General features: G+C 41.8%; 1 protein-coding gene across 1 annotated transcript in view; it reads right to left on the bottom strand.

Annotated features, from left to right (window-relative positions):
- Positions 1-20,761, bottom strand: part of PARK2 (parkin RBR E3 ubiquitin protein ligase) — a 1,789,008-nt gene that overhangs the window by 577,271 nt on the left and 1,190,976 nt on the right. Inside the window, exon 7 of the mRNA XM_019526940.1 lies at positions 19,843-19,979. Within this exon, the coding sequence (XP_019382485.1) occupies positions 19,843-19,979 (137 nt within the window). The remainder of the gene's footprint in view (positions 1-19,842; positions 19,980-20,761) is intronic.

Here is a 20,761-nt window from a genome sequence, read left to right as displayed (position 1 = left end):
TATGAAAGTAATATTCTTTATTAAATATTTCATTCGGGTAAATATACTGCTTATAATTACCAGCATCTTCAAGAGACTTCTTGTTAAAATGTTTAATATCTTCCCATAACTTTGTACAAAAGCAAGACTAATTAACTTCCCTCAAGGACTTCTCTAGCCCTTAAAAATACTGTAATTCACTTGTAAGATAAGACCATGGTAGAAGTGGAAGCGAATCTATAAATTTTTGTATGAAAGAATATATAAAAGTTAAAGTTAACAGAATTGACATATAAAAAAGGAGGAAAGAAAGAAGTACATATATCAGAATAATGGATAACTACCTCTGCATTGAAGGGTACACAATAAAAATGATTTATTTTAATTTTAACACATACTAGACTTGTCTCTCTCTTATTAGTACCTAGGTGTAGCAACACTGTATAATTCATTAATTATACCACTACAGTTAGAATGCTATCACCTACAGCACACGGATGCCAAAGGTTTGCTGACTCACAAATGTACTGTAGTTTTTAATACTGATAAATGGAGAGTATGAAGTCTTCTCCACTAATGACCTAACAACTCACCATTCAGGAAGTAAACCCTCAACAAATATGGGTTCTCAAACTTCTTAGCACTTCTTCCAGCTAAAAACCAAAACCAGTATTTTAAAGCCAAACAATTCTGAAAACCTTTACAGAAATAATATAGTATTCTACAGTAAGAGAGCAAAGGCACCATGAAATCCAATAGTATGTATATTTTTATACCCACAAAGGTATCTATCATAATGACTGTAGAGATCAAAAAAAGATTTTCTTTGTCATTACGTTCAATATTTGTCTTTCTTCATTTTCTTAATTTTTTTAAACCTAATTTTCTTAAGAAGGGACCTGTATGGAAGGCTGTAAAATGCACACTACTTACCCAAGAGGCTGGAATGACTTACTTAGCAAATAATTAATTAGGCAGTTTTACAAAATGCACATTATTTTCCCAAGTGACTGGAACGGCTCCAAGTGGTTAAATATGTAATTAGGTACTTTTTCTAAAATGCTTGTTATTTACCTGAGAGTCTCATTCCAGTCTCTCTGGTAAATGCTGTCTCCCTTCTAGCAGTTATTACCAAAAACGCCTGCATAATTTCCAGCCCTCCTTCAGCAGTGATATAAACAGAGGATATTACTTGGGGCAGTGGATCATGAAAAACAAAATCTGACTGTGTCAGCTACCCTATTTAACTGACAAGCTGAGCTTCCTTTCTCCCTGCCTTTCAGCTTTTCTATATGGCAGGTATAGTAGAAATCAAACACCAGGACTTTTCATCTTTTGACACGAAAGAGCAAAACACCGATCTTTGTTTCCTAGATGGTAAGTTCAGTAAAAAAATGTCAACCATTTCACAAGGACAAGGCATACTGCTGGTGGCAAAGGTTGTCTTTGTGTATTGTTTGCACTGCTCTAAGACCCACCAGAAGCTATGGAAGCAGCATGGAAAAAGGGGCTGACAAATAGTGAGGGAAGATAAGGAACAAGCTATCTGCACCAGAACTGTTTTCTTTACCAAGGATGCATCTATACATGCACTTTACTGCAGAGCTGACTAATTAGCTCCACAGTAAAATGTCACTGTCTACACATGTGCTGGTATTAAGCAGTAAATGAACTCCACCATAAGACAGTATTGTTGGAGATTATCCTATGGAGGAGTAATTATTTGGATTGCAGTGCATGTGTAAACAGTGACAGGAGCTAGCTAGGGCATGAGGGTACTAAAGTGTGGGGGCTGCCTTTTACCCAGCCCCGCACTTTATCACTCTCCTGCCCCAGCCAGTCCCTCCACTGCCTGACGCCACCACCTGGAGCCTGGGGCTGACCCACCATGCCCCTGCCAGCTCAGGGCTGCTCCACTTCAGCTCAAACTGCTGTGGTCTAGAGCACATGCAGACACTGTGCCCAGAAGCAGCTGACTCTTGCACAAACTGTGCCAGTTTATCGTGTTGCCTTAATGACACGTATAGATGCACCCAAAAAACTACTTCAGCCAAGTGGCAGCTTCAAACATCTCTCTCTCTCTAGTGCTCTTGGATAGCAGAAATAATGGCCCTTCCATCTTTACCCTAAATCCATTTTTTTCACTCTCTCCCCTTCCTAGGGATGAATCTATTTTGGGGAGTAGAGGACCAACAGAAACTAGCTAAAGGGGAGGAAGAATGTGGGAAACTCAAGGCAAGGAGATAGATGGGAAGACACATAGGCAGACAGACGAGGAAATGCAAAAGGAAGAGAATGTAGCAGTAGCCAACAGGATTCAGAAAATAAAAACACAAGGAAACACTAAGCAGAAACTGAAAAAAAGAAATAATGTGGTATGAAAGAGTGCTGCCCTGAGGCCTGAAGGAAGGGGAGAAATATTAAAATTAAGATCTGTGCCCCACCCCCCTTGCATGTTTTCCAATTCACCTTGATTCTGATTTCATTTGCGTGGGATTCATTATCATTCTCTCTCTCCTTACTCCATAACTTACTCATTGGTGAAACCGCAGTTGGAGTACTGCGTCCAGTTTTGGGTGCCGTACTTTAGGAAGGATGTAGATAGCCTCGAGAGGAGGGCCACTCATATGGTTAAGGGTTTACAGGCCAAGCCCTATGAGGAGAGGCTAAGGGACCTGGATCTTTTCAGCTTCTGCAAGAGAAGGCTGAGAGGTGATTTTGTGGCCACCTACAAATTCATTAGGGGGACACAGCAAGGGATCAGAGATGCTCTGTTCACTAGGGAGCCTCTTGGGGTAACAAGGAACAATGGTCACAAACTGACAGAGAGCAGATTTATGCTAGACATCAGGAAGAACTTCTTCATGGTGAGGGGTGGCCAGAATTTGGAATGGGCTTCCGTGGGAGGTGGTGCTCTCCCCTGACTTGGGGATATTTAAGAGAAGGATGGATAGGCATCTGGCTGGGGTCATCTGACCACAGCACTCTTTCTTGCCCAAGCAGAGGGTCGGACTCAATGATCTGTTGAGGTCCCTTCCAACCTTAGCATCTATGAATCTATTTAAGAGATGCAAAAAAGTGAATTCACAAATCAGGACCAATGTGTCTGAATGGTGTAGAGTCTGAGTAGTGCATTCATATTGATACTATTAGATATCAATCCCCAACATTTTGGTTAATTAGCTATCAATGAGTTACCACAGTACATATTAGAATTAGACTATAGGTCTAATATTAGAGTACATTATTAGACTACAAGTTCATATATATACTGTGGGTGTGGTGCACCACAAAGATGAAGGCAGAGAGATTTCACATATCTGAGAACTGTACCAATGAGCTTACATTTCACACCATGGTACAGCTTGCTGTTTTTATAGTAAAGCTCCTCAAGTTTGCATTCAATTAAAAAAAAATTTTAAAAAGGAAGAAAGAAAGCTGAAAATCTAGAGAGGTAGAAAGGACACAAGAAGGACTGACCTCTTTCGTTAACTTAATTTACAAAATGCACATTTTCTGATGATGTGCTGTCATCTTCGGATGTTTGGCAGATGGTGGATGGCTACGATACCACCACAATATATGCATTGCCATTAGACCGATAAAAACTAGTGTTGGAAACTGATGATCTAAAGTTTGCACTTCTGAGAAATCTCTTTGGTTGTTAGATACTTCTTAGAGTAGAATTTTACATCAGTAAAATAACTGCTCAACAGTGCAGTATCATTCCCATTTCCTCAAGGAGTTTCCTTTTTCTTATTTTTGCCTGTCAACCTAGCTGTGGAGCTTACTTTCTTAGGGCTCATCTGTTCCTTTTCACTTCTTTGTTCCCTTTCTTTAACTTCTTACACTGAAGGAAAGCAAGCATTCCTTGTGGGCACACAGATGCCTTGTACTGAAAAAAAGACAAAATTAAAAAAAATGCTATGCTAGCATCTGAACAAACAGGTGAGGTTTTCATGCCCCTTGTAGAGTTTATTTCCTTTTTACACAAGCTAAATATCCTCTGCCTTTTATCCTTGGACTTGGGAATGGCCCAAGTTGTATCAAATGTCAGTTCTTTGTAGTAAAGTTTCCATTGGAAAATATCTTTGAATCTTTAAAATGCAGTTATCTATTCAACCCCTGCAAACTGCTCCATTCCAACTGTTGAAATCCCTCCATGTATTTTAAAGAACAAAATACAATGTGTTATGGCAAAGGTGCTGACTGTAAATTGATTTGGCTTGGCACAAGCAAGCTTTGCTTTGCTTACAGTGGTAAGGCAGAATTTTTATTTAAATTTGAAATTAAGTACATAGATTTTTTAATCCTTCAGTCTTCTTTTCTGTGGCCTTAGTTTAGCAAGGTATCTAAGCTCATGGTTATCTTTAAGCATGTTAACTTTCTGTTGACCTCATCAGGACTCTTGCTGCAGCCATTACTCACTCAGGGCCCATTTCCAAAAAATACTGACCATTTATATGGAATCAAATGGTTGACAAATGTGCACAGATAGGTCGTTATTGTGGTATCTTCCATCTCTGGTCTTGGTTCTGCAACCTTTACTCAATTCAAGTAGTACTTGCTTTCTAGAGAAATTCAATTGATCTCCTTCCTAAACATTAACACTTCATACTGGTTCCTCATCTAGATACCCTGTATGCAGATAACACAAACCATTTAGATCATTGGGCTAAACATTTCTAATTTTTGGAGAGGTATATTATATGGCAGTAACCCAAATGAGTGTCTTTATTGTGAAGCAGGTAAGGACCACCAAGTCCTAAATAAAAATAAATGGGTCTATATTGAAATATTATGGACCAATCATCACATTAGCTTGCAAAGAGATACCAGTGAAGTGATGCTTCTTTATCATGGCTGAGATTTTAAATTCTTGATAAAATAGCTCTGCAGATTAAATCCCCCAGCAACCACTGCACCTTCATCATGCTGCCTTACCAACGGGCCTCCTTTCAGATCTTCTTGGAACTCCTCTACATTGAAAAGGCAATTTAATGTCCTTGCTTATGTCATGGAAAGCCTTTCTTTTGAAAGGCTGAAAACAAGGATTCCTATTGGTATCACCTGACTTTTGCATCAAGCATGTTTATTCACTAAGGATTAGAATGAAAATGTCAACTATTCTCAGCCATTGTTGTTTTGGGTTGGATTTGAAGTGAGTCCCCCTTTCACTACCAGTCCCTAGGGTCAAATCAGTTACCTTTCCCATTCCCTCTCTTTTTAAAACATACATTTCTGGGTGAGACAGATTTAACAAAGATGGCATCTGAATCATGGTACTTGTTAAAATCCCCCACCAGTACCCACCTACTTTGTGCAGTCATTTGACACATCTGTTATATCAAGAACAAATCTGATTTAAGAGTTTTAATAAGAACTTATGTCAATAAATTATAACAGATTGGTGATTAGTAGTATTATTTATATGCAATATTTTTGCACCCCTTATAATGCTGATGTCTGCTTCATGGGGATTAATTATTTTCATAATTTTGTCTAAGTAGTAATACAGAAAATGCCAAAGAGAAAATTAGATTTTCACTTTCCAGACACAGAAATTTAATTAAACCAACTCCTTGTTGAACGAGAATGTCCTTAGCTAGTTCTGTGATGTGACAGTAGCTTTACATACTGCCATGTGGGAGACCAAAGCTCAGAAAGTGACTCAGGGAATATTAATCACCAGGCTTCAGAGAGTAAACACATAGTGAATGTACCACAATTGGTCCCTGCAGTTCATTTACAGGGTATAAAAGGAAGCAGCCAGTAATGATTTCTCCCCATAGAGGCTGCTGTGGCTTGTAGAACATTTCTCAGAGAGGATGCTACACTGCAATAAAGCATCTTCTCAGATATAAAAGCCACCCACTAGGAACCTTGTGATTCTCCTCCTCTGGGAAGCCCCTCAATAGTCTGTATAGTAGTATAAGACAGAATGTGCCCTGGGATTTTTCTGTAAGAAACTACAGCTACTTTTATCTCCTGGGTCTTTTCAGGCCAGGGTGCAAGGCTTCCTCCTCCCTTAAATGCAGTTCAGAAACAAAATGCACAACTGCCAGAACACTAGCCTAAGTTTCCTAGAGCTCTAATGCAGGATATAACCTGAAACAATTATTTTCCCACTATTTCTTTCCTGTATCTTTAACTCTTTCCTCGTTGTTCCTTATTTATATCTCTACCATCTTTTCTCTTTCCTTGAACAGCCACTAATTTGTTTCCACTTAGATACCAGCCTATGTCTCTCTCTCTCTCTGTTCTCTGTACATCAGTTCCTTCTATCCCAGTCCATGAACCTTCATTTCAATTTTGTCTATTCCTCTACCTTTCCTCTGTACATCACTTATACCTTTAAGTGTTCTTTTTCATTCTTGAATTTTCAACCTCTAATTCATGCTGTTGAGTGCAAGGTTGATGACTAATAAGTTTGATAATATTTGGCAGTTTCACTGTTCATGTGGATGATGGCACTTCTCAACTGGGTAAAAACTTGCGTTTTAATACAGACAAGTGCAGGGTGCTGCACTTGGGCAGTAGGAACCAGCAGCACACTTACACAATGGGGAACTCCCTACTCGAGAGCACGGAGGCAGAAAGAGATCTTGGAGTCATTATAGACTCCAAGATGAACATGGGCCAACAATGCGAGGTCATGGTTGGCAGGGCTAACCGGACCTTGTCATGCATCCACAGGTGCATCTCGAGTAGAGCCAAGGAGGTGATCCTCCCCCTCTACGCGACGCTGGTCAGGCCACAGCTGGAGTATTGTGTCCAGTTCTGTGCGCCCCATTTCAAGAGGGATGTGGACAACATGGAGAGGGTCCAGAGGAGGGCCACCCGCATGATCCGGGGACAACAGGGCAGACCCTACAGTGAGAGACTGCGGGACCTGAACCTATTCAGCCTCCACAAGAGAAGGCTGAGGGGGGACCTGGTGACCGTCTATAGACTCACTAGGGGGGACCAGAAGGGTTTGGGGGAGACGCTGTTTCCCCTAGCGCCCGCTGGCATAACAAGGAGTAATGGGCACAAGCTGATGGAGAGGAGGTATAGATTGGACATCCGCAAAAACTACTTCACAGTTAGGGCGGCTAGGAGCTGGAACCAACTTCCAAGGGAAGTGGTGCTGGCCCCTACCCTGGGGGTCTTTAAGAAGAGGCTGGATGCCTACCTGGCTGGACTCATTTGAGTCCCGTTTCTCTTTTTGGGGTTTTTTTGTTGTTCTCCCGCCCTGGCGGGGGGTCGGGCTAGAAGATCTACTAGGTCCCTTCCGACCCTTAATCTATGAATCTATGAATCTATGAAACTTGACAGATGCATAGGGGTCTACCCAACTCAAGGAGGCAGCTGGCCAATATCACAGGAATATTGCAGGTCCAGCTGCTATTATTGTAGCCGGAGGCCCCCCATGCCTCTGATTGGCTGAGGGGCTCCAGTAGCCCCACTCCTTGCTACTGATTGGCTGTGAGGAATATCTGTGATACAGGCCCTGCCCCTTACCACTGATGGGTTGCAAGGGTTATCCATCATGTGGCTCTGCCTCTTGTTGCCAACTGATGGAGAGGGGTGGGGCCACACAATAGGCAGCCCTCTCAGCCAATCAGAGGTGAAGGACAGGGGCGGCAGCCATCTTGGTCTTCCCTGTGTGCTGGCAGCCTGCTGTCCCTTCTTCCCCTCCAATGGGCTGTGTGGTTGGGCTTCAGTGCTGTAAGGACTGCTGGCTCCCTCTCAGGAGCCAGCATTTTATTTTCAGTAAGTTTTCTTTTTTTTCTCTGCGGATTTTTCTCTGGATTTCATGGACATTGCCCACTTCTGCAAAATCATGATTTCAGTAGGTCCCTACAGATGCATTAAGTACCATTCAACCTTCCCAACTTGCTGCACAATCCACTCAGAAGGCAAGGTGCAGTCAATATCTGAATGAAATCCTGGCCCTACTGAAATTTGTGAAAGTACTCACAGTCCTTAGGGAGTTCAGGATTTCAACCTTCTTTGGTCTGGGACTTGAAGTACGGGGAACAGATATTCCCCTCTCTGTTACTGATTGAGCACCATTTCTTTTCATTTGATATTGGACTAGAGATATTCTTTTAAAGGTCCTAACTTGGAGGTTGGCAGAGCCAGGGAGATTCCAGGAAGGATTTCATAATTAACTTTTGTCTTTCATTATTAAATACATCTCTGCCTGCTTTCCTCATGCTTACAGGTAACCAGCATTTACAGATGACCCTCAACCGGTGAAGCAGTGACAGGTGAGACAACAAGAACCTATTACAGAAAATCTCATGCTGAATATGAATTATAGGAACACACCTTTTTTTCCATGCTTGGGGTTGGGGTGCGATTTAAAGCACAGGGAGTATGTTTAAGCACGGGGATGCTGATACACGAGACACAGAGGCTGGCTGGAGCATGCCAATTGACACGCTCCAGCAGACTTGATTGAGTCTACTCCAATATGCTGTAATTATAGCACATCTGAGCAACCTCCCGGCACATCTGTTGGCACCTGAGGAGAATGGGGCATGTAGGAACTTTTGTAACATAAACAACATTGTTATCTTTCATGTGAACATGAAGGGAAAGAACCATTATTTTCTAAGTTAAGTCCAAACATTTAAAAAATTCTTTCTTCTAGCTGAATAATAAAGAGCAAGACATCATGACTGCATATGACATTTCTTTATATTCCATAAAAGCCAAACTTACAAGCTTGGATTTTTCTCTCACCATCTTTAGCAATTTAAGAGCATCATTTTAATTACATGAACAAGATACATTTGAGGAAGTATGGTCATCACTCTAGGACATTTGTGATTATAATGCCATCTTGTTTTTATAATCTTTTAAAATCTGTGATTTCTTTTCTTCCTCCCCTGCTCAGCCCATTTATGAAAAGTTAATTTAGAATCAAGATGCTGACGTGACAGGTTTTCTCCCATTAAAAGCAAGAACCACTTCTTTATGCAGGCATTCTAAACAATCAGTCACAGGGCTTAGACTGAACCAAATGGGACTTGCGTAACTGTGATGGATGCCTCCATCAATCAGCACACCATCAAATTCTCCTTTCATCTCACCTAGTTATTAAATGTTATAGAATGAATTACAACCTGAAGACAATACACAAGGAAGGTATCGACAGAGTAAATGAACAGGATGTACATTTGAATTGTTTTTTTTAAATGAGGTAAGTATCGAATGTTTCATGTTCATTAATCCACCCTTAATTGTTAGTAATCAACCTACATATAAAGAAAGTGGCTCAACCAAACAGAAGGAATCAAAAGGATTAAGTGACTTTTCTATAGAGATAGACACAATTCCAGTCTTTTTGTTTCCTCACTAAAAAGGACAGAACAGCATTAGCAGCAACTTCCCTCAAAGGGCTGGAAGAAAAAGAATTTGTGTGTGAGGGTGAGTGCATACAAGTGTTCAAAAGATCTGAGAGAACTCTACCGGTATTGTTCTCCCAAAAGAAAAATCTACTGGGGGAACACCGTATAGGGGTGAATGGATGCTCCACAGACAGCCTGTGTTGCTGACAGGCCACAGAAAGGGGCTCCTGTGCATGCCTCCCAGCATTTTTTGCAGGCTCCCCTGTCTGCTGGAGACAGCCTACAACAGCTGAGGGCACAGGTCAATGCTGACTGGTTGGCTGGTCCACGGGTCCATGCCCCCTCCCTCTCCGTAACACCTACTCTCTCCCTCTCAGCTGTCAGGCTTTGAGGCAGGAGACTCAGAGCATGTCTTCTGTCTCTTCAAGCCTGCCAGTTTTCCCACCAGCACCCAGCAGTGAGTCCCAACACCTCTGGCACCAAGCAGTTCCAGTGCAGGTTGTGTGAGTTTGGTCATGGTCAGATGCTGGTTGATCAGGGTCAGGTGCTGCCAGGGTACTGGGTGGGGGAAGTCTGGGGCAGGAAGGGCATGCTATAGGCACTTTGGATCATCTGTGATTGCACCTAGACCCATCAGACCCTGCCCCTCCTAGATCCAAGCAGCAAAGACCCAGCTCTCAGCATGTCACCAGACATGCTCACCCCAGACCCAAAACAAACTTTCAGGTATAACCTGGCCCTGTGGGGAGGTGGGTCTGAAGACTCCAGAAATGGCAAGGACAGGGTGGGCTAGTCTGGTTCTAAATCTGGGTCTGGGCACAGGGACAGGGGGAGGGGGAGAGCTGCAGCCTGTTGGAACTGTGGGGTGGCAATGGGGCAGGGCAGAGCCAATGGGGGTGGCAATGGGGCGCTCATCCTTGTGGAATTCAGGTCTATGCAGTGTGAGTATGGGGACAGGGTCTGGCAGATCTAACTCACCCCATCCCATACACAAACCCAGCCCCCACTGAGACCAATGCCCCCAGACCTGCCTTATTATTAAACCAAACCAGCCTTTCAGGTATGATCTAGGCTCAGGTGTTGGAGGTGGGGGGTGGGGAGCTGCAGTATTGGTGTGGCATGAGGTGGGCTGGTTCAGGTCTGGGAGAAGGTTTCAGCAGGTTGGGTCGAGTGCTGGTGGGGAGGGATGGGGGGGTGATAGGGCAGACAGCTGCACAGCCCTGAGGCTGCAGAGAAAGGCTGAATGTTTCCAGCCCTAAATCTGTCTGGGGGAATGGTTAGTAGGAGTGTGTGAAGCAAGCTGTATTCAATTACTATTCAGCCCAATTCGGGGGACAGTGATTCAATTACTTGATTCAGATCACTGTCCTGATTTGATTCGGCTAAAGCCAAATCTGAAGATTTGATGCTGATTTGGAGAATCAGTGATTCGGCCATAGACACAGCTTTAAATGTTTTTTCTACATACCTTGAGGTATCAGGCGCAGCTTGTGAATGCTGAGATGGTGTAGTGGTTGGAGCATCCCACAGGAGTGCAGGGGGCTCCCCGGCATGCTAAGTGGCGGACCCCCTAGTGCACCCCTCTGGCTCAGTGATCAGCCATGGGGGGACCCCGGGTGCCCCCCCAGATCCAGGAGGCACCAGTCACCGAGCTCGGGTGTGGGGGAGGGGGGGTCCCTGCACACTCTGCAGCGGACCTGGAAGTGGACCAGAAGTGCTTCTGGTACACTTCTGGGTCCGCCACTGAGTGCACTGGGGAACCCCCTGTGCTCCTGTGGGACGCTCCATCCGCCCCATCTCAGCATTCACGAGCCACCTGGTACCTTGAGGCATGTAGAAAAAACATTTAAAGCTGTATCTATGTCCAAATCATCAAATCTCTCCGACTCTTCCCCAAATCAATTCGGAGGTTTCTGAGTCGATTCAGAGAGATTAAAGGGTCTCCTGATTCGATTCGGATTTGGAGATTCAGCCACCGAATCAGGCCGAATCTCTTTCGAATCCAATCAGCAACCAAAGCTTCACACAGCCCTAATGGTTAGCTGTGTGCTGGGCTGCACCACTAGACTGCAGGCCAAATCATAGACTGATCTCCCTGGAGGGGAGAAGGAAGCTGGAGAAATGCAGACTGGGAAGTAGGAAGACAACACGGTGGCTTTTCTCAGAGACATAAGTGTATAAGCATTTGTTTCTCCTGTAGATACTCTACCATAAAGCACTTTTACCTCATTTTTCTAAGGGATCTGCCATTTCCGGGCCAGTTGTACTGGGATAAATATAATGTTTTTACATACCACGCATGCATGTGCATGTATGTGTGTCTTCTGGAAAAAGAAAGAATGAAGTACACAACACATGCCACTCACGTCACTTAACACATCCAAGAAAGTCACTCAGATACCACAATGGCATGTGCAAGGTTAAAACCTGAGTAGAAGAGAAGTACTGGCTGTGGTGGTGCATCTCTGCACTTTGTTTCTGTGGGCAGGAGCTTACTAGCAAGGCAGAAAGAGGGAAAAGGCAGCTAGAACAGTTGCAATAAAAGAAGTCTGGAAACTATAATTGCCTGTTTATTACATTTTGAGACAAGCAGGCCTTCTTCTAAGGTGTATTATAATCTAAAAAAATATTCCTTCAGCCTCCCACACCTGTACCTATATGCTCAGACTTTTCATGAAAACAAAGGATCACGAAGTTTAAAGCTGTCAGGAATTTAAAACTTTAAACCAAATATATGAAAGATAAGCTGCTCTTTGAAGAATTTTTCAAAAGCTGCACAGATTTTCTCTACCTTTCTCTTTCATTTCACTCATGTAGTAACTAATCACCTGGACTTTTCTGTATTTCGAGATTCCCAAATTACCTTAATCTTGTAAAGAAAGGTTACTCAGAGCTACAGGTTTAGGAAGCTAGCAGCTTGCTGAGGCTTTACACTAGCTAAGGTTTGGGCTGACTTAACACAGAAATTGCTGCTCTTTTACTTTTTCTTTAATTTACATCTTTACATACATTTCTGAGCATGCTCTGTTCAGTTCAAAATTAGTCTTGCACATTTTCAAAATTGCAAGGGAACTGTACATGGCATGCAGAACAGATGAGACTCAAATGCACTGTTTGTCATAATCAAATCTGATATCCTGCCTTTCTCCTTCCTTTTATTTGCAAACTGTAACTTTGCTATGTACTTTATATGTCTGATATATAGTGTCACATAATCTCATCTCTTCTTTTGGTCACTGTTGTGACTTTTTAAGAGGATACTCAGTGCCACCACTCCACCGACATTCTTATAGCAGCAAAAACATCTAGTTATTATGCATACAGAATCTATATGGTTGAACCTTAAAACGTGCCCTTTTTAATGATTCCCAAGCAGCATTCTTCTAGTGGAAGATGGCCCTTAAAGCTTCTTTAAAGCTTCAATCCTTTTTATTAAGTGTTCCATATACAAACTTGTGGTAATTGAACCTATTTGTTTATTTATATGAGTTAATGGCAAGATTACTTCCAGATACAAAAGTGTTTTACTGTTATCATGGGAACAGTGTCTTTTATCTAGGCTTTTTAAAAATACATCACATCTTTGATAATTCTTAAGAATTAAACTGATACAAAGTCATTTTTGCAAAGTGCTTACAGCAGTGTCAAACCCTGGTTTTCCTTGGCCTCACTGTCATCTTTTCCTTTGCCAAACTATTTTCCAGCCCTCTGGGAATTTGTGTTAACTTGCTGGCTGTAGCCCTATATTGCTAGAACTCACTTTTATTTTTTTTAAAATGAAATGATGATGGTAAGAACAGTGCATGTTTAAATGGTGTAATATATTGTCTGTTTGCATACACTGCCTGTTTCGAGGTAATGCTACGAGATTCCAGTACCCCGCACAGCAACTAAATAACCATAAATGATCTTTCATGCATATGCAAATCTGTCCCTCTAAGCACCTTATTAATTATTTCAAAGATACTTGGAGGTCACCACTCATGGAAATTTCTGTGCATGGAGCCTCATTAATACAAGACACCATACAGAGAGATGGGACAGATTTTTGTTGCTATTTAACAAGGGCAGAGAGTGTATAATCTGTAACATTTATTTATTTATTTTAAATTTTAATGACCAGTATAATACCACCTGCTTCTATCTGTAAATTCTTTGTCTTTAATGATATACTGGGTTTGAATCATTCAGTTGCTACATTATTCTGAGCAGCTAATCCTATCAATATACTGGAGATCTACTTAGTCAGAAACGTAATACCGGATGCTGTCTATTCCCACCTGGAATACTGTTGCATGGCACCAGATTAGCAGCTATGCATTAAGGAATTAATTTTGTGCTACAAAAAAGAAAAACATGGCATGTTTTATGCAAGACTACAGTGAAATTATGCCACTTTCAAGTTGATACCGTTCATCATCACCTGCCATTACTTGCCTTCTACCATGCTTAATCTCATTGTTCATGTGGTCACATACAGAAATGAAAAAGATGAAAAGTATGGCCATACAAAGTGCATGTTCATACGCAAATGGTTATTCACCTTACCTGAGATACACTGTTCATCTGAAGTCCATAACAAAGATCCTGTGCAACTCAAGTAACCATTCACCTGTGCTAAGACTGATTTGTCAGTCACTGCCCCTTTTCTGTAGATGCCACTGCTTTTTTTTTCTATTGTCTGTGGTGGTTTGACCTCTAGATTGATCCAATAAAAGATAAAAAGAAACTCCCTGCTATGTCTGTATGTTCTCCTGATCAAAATCAGGAACAGAGAGTCAAATGTTAATGGAAACTGCAGGCTGTGTTCATTATGTTATCTATATTTTTAAAAAACACAGGAATGAACAGAACTAATTTGCACATGCAAACAATCTAAATAAGCTTAATTACCAGACTAAACCCTCCTGCACTGTTCTAAGGCACTGTGTGCACATATGCCTTAGAGAAATAGAATGGATTTTAAATAACATCATTTTTATTTGAATGTGGACAAGTGAAATAATGCTTTGAGCAGAGCAAGCCTGAAACATTAGCGTTTCCCATACATGATGCCATAAATAGTTTGACACTGCTAATCAGTGAATTTTAAGTATTACAATAGTAGGCCAGTGATTCTCAACCAGAGAACCATGGTACCCTGAGGTACCTTGAGACCCTTTTAAGAGCACCACAGGGTGTCCCAAAATGTTAGTACTGTTAGGTGTGCAAACATGATTCATAAGATAAACCCACAGATTTCAAATAGGAATCCAGAGTGTTTAAAACACTCTGACCTAGATGAGGGGGTTGGACCTCCTGAGGTCCCTTCAAACCCTAATTTTCTATGATTTTGTGACCTGTCGTAGTCTTTGTGTTCTTTGTAACAGAAAATTGCTGTATTATTTTTCTGTAGTCAAAAAAAGAGCAAAAACTAAGAGCTAACATTTTCCAAGGGGTACCTCAAATCTATTGAGGGGTGCCTTGTGTCTGAAAAAGTTGAGAACCACTGATGTAGGCAATAACATAGTATTGGGATTAGATGTTTATAAAAAAAGTATGTGCTTGTGGGTGCTAAAGAGCTATCACTTACTTGATCACAGTATTGACATCATCACACTAAAATGGATTAGTTTCATATTCCTGTTAGACATAAGCCCAGAGCATAATCTTGGATGCCAATACCCAACCTCTGATTAAAAATAAGATTTGATCTTTTTTGCTTTAGCTTCATTCCTGGAAGTGATAGGTTGTAGTGACATGATGTTGCCACAAATGAAATCAGGTATTTGTTAGCATGTCCCATAGCACCTGTCCAACTTAAAAGGAAATAATTTCATGATTGTGCTTACAGAAATTTGGGTAAAAAATCCTTATAATTTCCTCCACCTTAAATATACTATGTTGTTTAATATGCACTACCAGAACAGATGGAAATCAATACCAAAGATACTGTCCTGAATTCTTTTAAAACATACAGTTGTTGAAAGATACTGTATGAACAATGACAGAGACAATCATCCTATATTCTTGAATAGCAGGGAGTAGCACGGGGTGGGCAAAATGCAGCCTGCGGGCCAGATGCGGCCTGCCAGGCCATTTCATCTGGCCCACAGGACCCCTAAAAAATTTAGAAAGTTAATATTTATCTGCTCCTGGCTGCCTGTCACGTGGCCCTCGATGCCTTGCCAAAACTCAGTAAGCGTCCCTCCGCCTGAAATAATTGCCGCCCCTGGAGTAGCAGCAGCTTGTGCTTTCCTGCATTGTCTCAACAGCCATGTTCTGAAGGACTACCTACCAGGGAAAAGAAGTAATTTAGTGCTAAGTTTGATGAATAGTACCAACTTCTTCAGATTTAAAACTTTATTACTGGATGTTAAAAATCATACTTATGTACATGGCTTTGTACAGTTAGAAAGGAATACAGGACCTCATGCATGGTAGCTACTCGGTAGATAATTGGTATATATTGATGCAATATAAAAAATGCCTTAGTAGTACAGCCTATGTTAGCCCAGGGTACAGGGAGTTCTTTTATTTTCCTAAAACAAAAGCAATATGTTTCTAGGCCCTTTTAAGTATCAAATGCTTAACTGCTGCCACCAACTTCAACCTGTGATATTTATTGCTTTTATTCAGTCCCTTCTTCCCAGAGCCCAGGTGATTACTTTAGAATCTCGCCTTCCATCTGAAGCATAAGTCTGTCTAAAAGTTTGAGCATTCTGTGGTTTATGTATCACAAACAACCAGAAACCAAGTAGGCAATTGGCCTATATATAGCTAAGCTTTGCATGTTTGTATTTAGCCAACCAATGGGAAAAGTAAGCCAGTGCATTCATATATTTTTCTATCTGCTGCATAATGCAGTCTTCACAATTGCAAGGAATGTTATAGACATCAGTTAGAAAAACTGAACTGATCTGGGTGATGACTGGAAAGCTAGAACACCCAAAAGGCATGGATTTCTGGACAGAAGCCACCTGGTGCTGCAGACAAAGCAGCAATGTGACAAGAAAAAACTAGACACTTATGCCTCCCATTTAATTTGCCTCACTGAACCCCACTGATTGAAATAAGTCAGCAAATCATGGCAAGCCAGCACAAGGTGCTTAGTTCATCTAAACCAATGCCAGTGTAGTGCTTCAGGAGACAGGTTCCTTTGTCTGACCCAGCCAGGAAAAACAGTTTAGGTTCAAGGTTAGGGTTAGAGTTAGGGTAGTTGTCAAAAATTTGCTGGCCAGAAGTTTTCCAACTAAATATTTCCAGTGGATAATACTGACTGATCCAAACCAATGTTTCATGAAGACTTACCAGTAGCATAACAGTGGTGGGCAAACAGGGAACAACCTCTGGGTGCTGTCTAAGTAAGGGGCCCTTTAATGTAGCCAAGGAGGAACTCAATTCCCCTTTCCCCTCGCTCCCCACAACAAACACCCTGTACCCTCCCTGCATCGATGCCAATTCCAGCAGCAGGGAGGGCAAAGCAGCAGCAGCACACGGTGCCCTGGGTGACACAAGAACAACAAGTAAGATTTGCTGCTGTATGAGAAGCCTCCTTCATTGCCACTGAAAATCAGTGTACCAGCAGCAGAAAAAGGAGGTCACATCCTCCCATGCACTTGAAAACTTCTGGCTGCTGCTCCTGCACTGCATGTTCCTACTACACCAGGCACAGAGTTTGGCCATTTACCTTTACCATTTCTGCTAAGTTTTGTGGGCTCCCCAGCTGGTTTCCCTTAGAACCATACCTAGTTTGCTATCCGCCTGTGTTTCAAGACACTCCAGACTTCTAGGGTCTAGGACTCCTAAGCAATCCTAACAAAAGGAGGGGCTGGCCCAGGGTCAGGAACTCAGACCTTCTAGTACTAAGTCACCTGGTTCCCTAGGCCATCTGATTCCTACAAGTTTCCAACTTCCCCACTGGTAGTCAGTGGTGGGCAGTGTGAACTTGGCAAGAAGCATGTCCATTTTACTCAGCAGCTGCCAGCATCCCTGAGGAACACACTTTGTAATTTTTGCTGCAACTTCAGTCCCATGGGAAAATTTTAAAGACCTTCCATTTCATTTTGCACTGGAAGGGAACCAGACTCTAAAATGCTGAAATTTTCTGTGACCCAGAAATTTGACGATTCAGCCACCTCTAAGTGACAACTGACCCAGTTGCCCCAGTGTCACAATGATTTGGCACAGCTTGCAGCCTCAGACTGATACAAACTGATAAAAGACAGAGCATCAGCTTAAACAAACAAAGTTTAGGTTTGGGAGCAGCAGCCTGTGTAACTGCTGCAGGTTCAGGGATCGAGACTGCATTCCAGCCACTGCTACCATTTGTCAGCTCAGACTATATAAGCAGCAGAGTGCTAACCACTAGTATAAAGTAACTGAATGGATGGGGCTGATCCAAAAATGATTGTGGTTACCAACTAGAGGGTCAGAAACAGCAGGCAAAGAAAAAGGCCAGAATGTAGAAAAATAAACAACTATAATAATGATATAATATCTTATTTTTTTGAAGTCTTGAGAGTTTTGGATTATGACATGGGTTTGGGCCCCTCGGGTTGGCAATAGGGGTTGGTAATCTGGTTTATGGCTTGGGAAGAGAACCTTTAACATAGGAAATGAGGAGAAAGCTCCATCTGAGGGATGGTGAAAGACTACCCAATATTTTTATACTGCCAGGCCTGTGGAGAGTAGACTTACTCTTATTCTGCCTCAGTTAAGCAGAACTGTAAGTTATTTCTGTGAATCGTTCTGACTCCCCCTACCTTCGGCCAAGCTCTTCCCTCAATAGCAATCAAAGACCTGAGGCAAGGCCCTGAGTACTTCTGCTCCTCCTCCCATACTTTCATAGATTTCCACTGCCATCAGTTTCCTTCTACTTTCCTTTCACTGCTCCATTCTAGAAGTCCCAAGCACAAGCCTACAGAAGTAAGAAGTTATCTGGGTCCTTATCTCCAGGCAGATGCCAGAAATTGTAGCTTACTTGCTAACCTCCTCTCTGAGTAAGAGAAAAAGAAGTAGAAAACCCCCAAATTGAAGAACTAGTTCTGAAAAACAGTGCCCAGCATGCTGTCAGTATAATAGTATTAATGAAGTGGCTGAGCCAGAAGACGAGGTTGAAGGTCCATCAGGCAAGAATATTATGTCTAAATTGGAGGAAGGGCTGTGGTGACAACTAAAGTTGAAAGGAGGCCTGACTGGGCAGGGGGATGAGTTGGAATAACTGCTGCTGAGAGAACTGATTAATTTGGGAAACAAGAGGAAGAACAGGAAAGATAACTGATGAATGGAGAGAGGAAGAAAATTGATAAATCTTGAGCAAAGGGAAAAGAGACTGATTCATTTGTGTGCGGGGCTGAAAATTGATTAATTTGTGGGGGATGTAGGCAGGGGGGCAGACAAGTATTGAGTCACCTAACATCACCATGTAAAAATCAAGGAAGTAACACTGAGTAGGAAGAACAAATCAGGATTTCACTGACAGCTCTTCTTAAGCAACCAGCATTATATGTGTATATATATATGATTTATCTGTGGGTGAGGGGAAACGCTTCTCTGTAACAAGATACTGTTGTACAGAGCACTACTACATGGCTATGCTACATTTAAATAGAAACCTGGCAAACAGACATTAGCAGCATATGAACTGCAATATTGGCAGTATGTGAACTTATGACCATTGCTAAGATGCTACTGAAATGATTAAAAGCAGCTGGTAAATATAGACAAGCTGAACTGCTCTTTATTACAGTAGATTCAATATCTTTAAGACATGCCCCAGTATAAAGCAAATGTCACTCTCATAAGAAATGCCCACAGTTTTTCTTCTACTCAAACAACCACAGCAAATCCATCTTATTTACAGCTTGCAAAGTGAAAGGATGTGATTTACATGGTACTGCATGGCACTTCTGACAAACGCACATGCAAACATAGCAGCAATACAAAATTCTGGTGAAGTTCCACACAGCAAATTTGTCTGTGTGACAATGTGATGGATTTGACTTTTTGTCTCTCATCTGTCAGAAGTGATCTTTGAGATTCAACATAAATCTTTCTCTACAGAAGGCAAATTTCACTTCCTAGTCAGCTACAGCAGATAACCTAGCACATACATTGGGAGATCTGCATTTCATTCAGTGCAATGATAATTAGTAGAGATAACTTCATCAACAAGAAGGCTATTTAAAATTCCTATTACTTTTCTTTTTTTATTAACATTTGAAGCTATGCCAGAAAAAGTTAACTTATTTGACTCAGAAGAAAAGACCTGGAGGTCATCAAGGATTTTTTTTAATGCTTACTGCTATCTTTCTTTAGCACTTTATAATGATACTAACATGAAAAATACATGCATTTGCTTATAAAAGAAATGCCCTTTGGAATTGAGCTAATGCTTTAGAGCCAGCTCACATACAGGGCCAAAAGGACCATTTCAGTAACAAAACACATTTTCCGTCAAGTGAAACAACTACTCAGACATGCTCTAATTCTGCCAACAGATAATGGGGCAAGAATAATTAAAAGAACATCCCAAACTTACCTACACAGGGGAGGGAGTAGCCAAGCTCAGGATCATGGATGAACTGGCGATCATTCAGCATAGTCACACAGTATAAATGGAAGCAGTCAAGGCAAATGACATGGTGGTGCGGGCACTGGAACACCAGCACGGGACTTCTGTTAAAAAACCCAAGTCAGTGCAATACAATGTTATTGTATGTAACATTGGGTAGAACAACCATCTTAAACTGCTTCAGTTCACAACTTCAATCCCAGATTCCTCACTGATAGTAAGAATAATATTACCATCAAATCATAACATGGCTTTTAAATAATTCTCTAACAATTTAGCATCTCTATTAATCATAGCATCAAATGGCAGAGATTTAAAGAAAATATTGCCCCTGAAACTGAGGCAGAGGTAAGGGAGAAGAGACACACCTTTATGGGAAACTTGAAGAAGGTGGAGGATCAAAAATAGAAAGAGTGGTGTGCAGGAGCAAAGATAATCCATAAAGTGGAAGGCTTTCTCATGAGCTGGGGCAGAACTATGTACAGCAGATGTAAGAGCAAGTGGCAAAGTAGTGAAGTGAGCAGAGATAAATCGTTCCAGCAGGAATATGGACAGGCTAAAACAAGTCTGTGATACCCCAAAATGGTGGGCTGGACTGCAGTATCTATCAGCCACTGACACATTACAGAAGGTGTCCTCTCCTATTAACAGCGAGAGGACCATTTGGCAAATACTGCTCAAAGGTAGCCAAATGCCTTCTGCAGATGCAGAGGGAAAACTAAGGATAGTTTAGGAGCATCAGCTTCTCCCAAGGGCAGGGCTATAACCAGAAACTGCTCTTCACCAGCAGGAAAGGAAGTATATTAGCTCATTTTGAGTCACTCCTACTTGCCTCTATGTCAAGCTCCAAATACTGGGAAGGGGGGGGGGGGGGGGGGGGGTATGA

This window comes from Gavialis gangeticus, unplaced genomic scaffold (assembly GCF_001723915.1).
Source record: "Gavialis gangeticus isolate Ggan-Ray unplaced genomic scaffold, GavGan_comp1, whole genome shotgun sequence".
NCBI classification, from domain to species: Eukaryota; Metazoa; Chordata; order Crocodylia; family Gavialidae; genus Gavialis; species Gavialis gangeticus.
The sequence above is the reverse complement of the archived record's forward strand: the minus strand, read 5'-3'. Positions and strand labels throughout refer to the sequence as shown.